This window comes from Chiloscyllium plagiosum, unplaced genomic scaffold (assembly GCF_037043375.1).
Source record: "Chiloscyllium plagiosum isolate Xiang-an unplaced genomic scaffold, Cpla_swu_hap1 HiC_scaffold_10, whole genome shotgun sequence".
Taxonomy (NCBI): Eukaryota; Metazoa; Chordata; class Chondrichthyes; order Orectolobiformes; family Hemiscylliidae; genus Chiloscyllium; species Chiloscyllium plagiosum.
Window position 1 is genome coordinate 53,956,554 of NW_028270148.1, and position 6,000 is coordinate 53,962,553.

General features: G+C 36.5%; 1 protein-coding gene across 1 annotated transcript in view; it reads left to right on the forward strand.

Moving 5' to 3' along the window:
- The window catches only part of marc1 (mitochondrial amidoxime reducing component 1), a 42,031-nt gene extending 37,747 nt beyond the window's left edge, over positions 1-4,284 (forward strand). The window contains exon 7 of the mRNA XM_043695895.2: positions 2,324-4,284. Coding sequence (XP_043551830.1) covers positions 2,324-2,453 — 130 coding nt within the window. The 3' untranslated portion in view covers positions 2,454-4,284. The remainder of the gene's footprint in view (positions 1-2,323) is intronic.
- Positions 4,285-6,000: the final 1,716 nt, after the last annotated feature.

Consider the following 6,000-nt stretch of genomic DNA (forward strand, 5'->3'; position numbering starts at 1 on the left):
CCTACCATGGGGAACCTTATCAAACTTCTCTGCATAAAATTTCATGTGCCACTTGCCAGCCTATTGATATCAATATGTCCATGTCCTTTTGAAGTTACACACTACCTCTTCACAGTTCAGTGTAACCAGTAAATTCGCAAATTTTGAACTTATGCCCTGTATACTTATGTTTAGGTCATTAATATATATCAGAAAGACCATTGGAACTCCACAATGAGTGGAGTCCAAAAATGATCCATGACTTTCTATTCTCTGTTCCATCATTCTGCTGTATTTCATAATCATAGTATCAATGTCTCCTTTATTTCATGAGCAAAAACGTTGCTCATAAATCTGTTGTGCAATGCTTCAACAGATGTCTTCTGGAAGTCATTGTACAGCACATTAATGGCATGATAACAACTCAAACATGATTTTCCTTTAACAAGTCTGTTTTGGCTTTCCTTCATTAATCCGCAGTTATCTAAGGTCCTGTTAATCTTGCCCCAGACATTAATTTTTCCTGGATTATTAATTCTAGAAGCTTCCCTACCACTGAGATTAAACTGTCCATCTTGCTGTTGCTGTTATCTTTACTTTGTCCTCTGAACCTATGTGTAACATTTATCTATCTCCTTTCGTCTGGCACCACCTCTGAGTCTTAAGAAGACTAGAAAATTACAGAAGTACTTCTGCAATTATTATTATTCTCACTTCCCTCAATATCCCTTGATTCAACCCATTTGGGAAATGGTGCTTTATCAATTTTAATTAGTTATCTTATCCAATTCTGTGTCCTTACCAACTTTAAACCTTGCAACTGTCTTCGAGTTACACCCTCTTTCACTATGACTCTGTACAGCACCTTGCTCCTTTGCAAAGCATTAATTTAATACATCAACCATACCTGCAGCTCCATGTAAATTCCCTTTTTGGTACTATCTACTTTGCTTACAGAAGACTTTTGGATTGCCTTTTTATATTATCTGTTAATCTCTCTTCATTCTCTCTTTGCTTCTCTTGTATGCTTTTTCACTTCCTCTCTGAACTTACCATATGCAGCCCGATTCTTATTTGTATTATCCACCTGATATCTCCATTTTAATCTCTTTGTTCCTCATCAAATTCTCTTTCTAATTTATTTTAAGGAAAATGGGTATTAGCTAGTTGAGCAGCAACAACCGCAAACTCTTTAAGTGTTTCAGTGAACAACATAACCTGAAGGACATTTAACTGTGTTGTAACTATCTTCCTGATTCTAGCACTAACACAGTCCATATATCACATCATATGCTTCCAAAATCAGTCCTGAAGAAGGGTTACACCCAAAACGTAGACTTCTCCACCTCCTGATGCCCTGGCTTGCTGTGTTCTTCCAGCCTCCTGCTTGTCTGCCATATTTATCAACCAATTAAAATCTTAGGACATTAGACTGGTTTCATCACTAAAGTATCGAGATTAAATTTAACACCTATTTTGCAATACATCTTATTCTTAGAACATGAGCTACCAGGGTTATTCAGAGTAGGCATGCTCAGAATGAGTTTTCTGATTGGTGGCACCTGAAGGGTTACGGAATGAAATTTAATTCATAATTTAATTCACATTTCCATGTGATGTGTTTACCATATATTTAGAATGGTTTTGGAAGGCAATTCTTTATCACTTTAACTTGTGAAGTCTTGGACCTTTCTTGAATAAGTGACCTGCAGAGTGGCATGTTAATGTTTACTTTGTTTAAAAGGATACCTATTTATGGACTCTAACTTTTAATGCAACCTTTCAGAATTAACAAGGCAATCATTTTAGGTGGCTGTGATTGTCCTTTCCACTTGCAGTCAAAAATAATCTTTTCTATATAGTGCAGCACTATTCCTTTCTGGTACTACTTGTCATTTTGTGTGATAATGTAATTGTATCCTGGAAAAAACATTTAAAAAAAAATTCATTTACTAGTGCTAACTTTTGCCTAATGCTACCAAATAGTATAAATACTTTAGTGTTGCATAACTCTGGAATGTATTAACCTGCAATCAACAGCACAGCTACAGTATTGCATTGAGTATGGAAAGTTTATGAATTAATTGCTGTGGTTGGTTTTGAAGCCAGAAACACACAGTCCAAGCATAGATTAGTGGTTCTAAGCTTTAAAATATAACCAAAAATGGGATTGTACTTTAATTTTATAATGGATGTTGGTATGAATTGCCTTCACTGTTTTCATTCATGTAGCCTTGATTAATTTTGGTTCATTCTAAATATGGTCTTTAAATTTTATGTTACTCTTTGGTGTGAAACAGTTCTAAAGACTGCTTGTGTCAATTACTTTGCTTTGTTCTTTCAGATACCGTCAGTGTGACCCATCTGAAAAACACATTTACAAATCTGTCCCCGTGATTGGTTCACACTATGGGATTGAAAAACGTGGAGTGATTCGTGTAGGGGACCCTGTGTATTTGATTGTTGATCAGTAGGAATGAACGATAACAGAAAAAGCGCTGTTTCTCTTTTAAAAGGATGAAAAGTTTAATGTCTTTACTTGTGGAAACACTTATCATTGTGCCATTAATTGCTTGTAAAAGTCATCAGTTGAGGATTTAAGTGAAGCTAGAGTTTTTCCTGCTGAACGTTGCTTTAATTGAATAATTATTTTCTTAAAAGATGAGCTCGTGAATTATTGGCCTATTTCTACAATTTTTTAATTGGTATGAAACATTTAATCATTGTTGAAAAGTACTGAATATTATTGCTAGGCATTTGCTTTAAAAACCTACAAGGAGTTAGTCACTTCCATACCTTTAAATTTTATTCCATCCTTACTTCTGAGCTTCCTCCCCCACACCCTCCTCCAAATATGCAGTTACTTTTAACGAAAAGCTGCGAGAATTGTCTTTGATGATCTAGCAAGCCCACCCCATGCAAAGAGCTGAAGTAACCGATCCAAGTAGTGACAAGTTCACTGAAATACTTAAAGTCAGTGACTTTGTGTTTGTCAATATTAATTCTGCTCCACATCACTCTTTTCAAATTCAACAGGAACATTTGCTAATCCTTAACTGCACACAACAGTGCTAAATGTGTGTCTATATCCAGAACAGTTGAAAATGGGTGGGAAGAGGGATGATATTTCCAGCATATTAAAAGAAGTGAAAATAGCTGATAATGTGGTACCCAATTGTGAAAGGGTAAAATCAGCCATAAAAGTAGGAAGTTCACCAATGTATACTTCATTTATTAGTATTGCTATACTTTCTCTGAAATAAAAAGTATTTCTGTGAACCACTTCAGTTGGTTAAAATGCTGAGCTGCCATCTGCCTCAAAATTCAAGTATGTGCAGATTTTAGGTTTCATGTTTCTCCCACTCTTCCTCTTTTAGACAGTGACATGCACCCACAGTTTTTTTTTAAACTTGGTTTTTATTCTTAAAGTAGTAAATTCAGAATAACCTAAAGAAGCCCATCTAACTTGCAAGAAGGCTAAGCTTCTATTGAATTTTGGGTGAAAGCGAGGACTGCAGATGCTGGAGATCAGAGACAAGATTAGCGTGGTGCTGGAAAAGCACAGCAAACTTCATCAGGATTCCTGATGAAGGGCTTATGCCTGAAACATCGATTTTCCTGCTCCTCTGATGCTGCCTGACCTGCTGTGCTTTTCCAGTACCATACTAATCTCTTCTAATGAATTTTGCAGAGCGTGAATATCAATTGCTGCAGGTGGTTTACATGGATTCTTTGTCTGAAGGCTCTTGCCCTGATGAATATAACTATTTCTACTGTGCCAATCAGTGGTTCCAGTAGTCCAATTAATTTTGGTAATCTATTCCTCTCTGGAGTCAGTGCTGAATTTACTTGCTGATCGTGCTATGGATTAGATAAATAATTGGTGAGCAATGGTTTACTGAAATAAGGTGATATTGTGATACTGTGACTGCATAACTTAGCTTTTAGTCTTCTGTCTATTTAGATAATGATGTCTATTTTAAAATCTTTATAGAAAAATGGAAACTTTAATTACTTCCATAAAAATTATTTGGATTTTTTAATGTGCTTGCATTCGTATCTTGAATATAGATCACCTTTTGTAAGTCAGTGTCATTTATTTATATAGCGTTCCTGTGAAGCACCTTACCATGTTTTATTTGTTAAGAAGTGCTATAGAAATACAATCTGCTGTTGTTACACTGCATTTTTGTTGAGGGGCTGAATGTAAGACCGTATCAATGCATGTTATGAATTGTAATTATATCTTATTTTTCTTTATAGACAAGCGATAACCAAAATAAATCTGGGAAATATACAAATCAACATTTGTCATAATTCCTTCTCTGTAGGCAATGTAGTTTTTAGTACTGTGTTTAGTATCAGGCTCACCTAGTGTTATGAACCAAAAACTTCTAGAAAGGTATTTGAATTTCCAGTAGCTGACTGAAAGGATCTTTCAACAATATTTTTAAGATTTATTTTACTGTAATTAGTAAAAATAAAAGCAACATTGTTTAAAAACTATTCAGTAGTAGAATTCAACGCCTAGTCAAAAATCCAGAAAAGAACCTGTATCAAAATTTTAAAACTACCAAAATTCCACATCATGGATATTAACTCTACCTTAAGTAGAGATGTCATTTTCCAGGAACCTGTCAATAGCTATGCTTGGCTCCCAATTGTTCTCATTGTGTTGACTTTTCCAGCCAGATAACTTCTAGTCCCCAAGCTGACTTTAATGGTAAGAGTTAGCCTGGAGATTTGTTGTTGAGGTGGAGCGAGGGAAATCTTAGTCTTATTTAAATATTTGTCAACTCAATCTCTTCAGTCCAATATCGAGTTCCACCTGAATTCTGTATGATGGATGATAGAGGCTGGCTATTTCCTGCTATCTGCTGTTAGATTCTCAGACTAGCTTAAGAAAAATCTAGTGACCTAATATTACAATGTCCTACTGTAGATTATTCCCTAAATAAAACTGGAGTCATTGAGAATCCAGGACTATCTCTGCTGGATAGTCATGCCAAGCATAAAAGGAAGATTATTATTAGAGGCCAGTCTTCCGGGTCATGTCATAGACCAAATATCTTCATCTGCTTTGTCATAAGGTCAGAATTGAGATTTGTTGATGGTCACACAGTGTTCAGCACCATTCCTGAATCCTCAGATACTGAAGCAGTCTGTGTCCAAATTCAGCAAGACTTGGACTTCACTCCATCTTGAACTGATAAGGGGCAAGTAACATTTTCACCACACAAGTGCCAGATAATGACTATTTCCAAACACAGAATATTGCCTCACTGTTTTCAATGAAATTACTATCACTGAATCCCTCACTATCAACATCCTAGGGTTATCATTTAGCAGAAACCAAGCTGGACTAACCATACAAAAACTATGGCAATGACTAGATTAATAGGCTAGTTACCAAAGAAGTCTAGCCATCATCTGATTCCTAGGTCAGGAGTGTGATGGAATACTCTCTACTGCATGGATGAGTGCAGCTCCAATAAAACTAAATTAAGCTCAATATCATCCAAGACAAAGTTGCCTGCTTAATTGACACCACATCTGACACCTTTGACATATGCTCCGTTCATCACTGATGCATAGTACTAGCAGTGTGTACCGTCTATAAAATGCACTGCAACAATTCATCAAAGCTCCTTTAGACAGCACTGTTAAAACCTATGACCTCTTATCGAGAAGGACAAGGCAGCTGATATATGTCAATACTGTCACCTGCAAATTCCTTCATCCACATACTGTCCTGATTTGGACCTATACTGACATTTCTTCACCTTGGTCAAAATCATGAAACGTACCTCCCTAAGAGCACTATGGCTGTGTCTGACCACAGGGACCTCAGTGGTTCAAGAAGGCAACTTAACACCACATCCTTGAGAACAGTTAGGGCAGAGGATAAATGCTGGCTGAGCGAGCAACACCCACATCCTGTAAAGGAATAAGCAAAAGCTAATCTCTCGGTAACCAATTGCCGTGTGGGTGAATTGACATCGGTTTCAGAAGCTGTTGCTG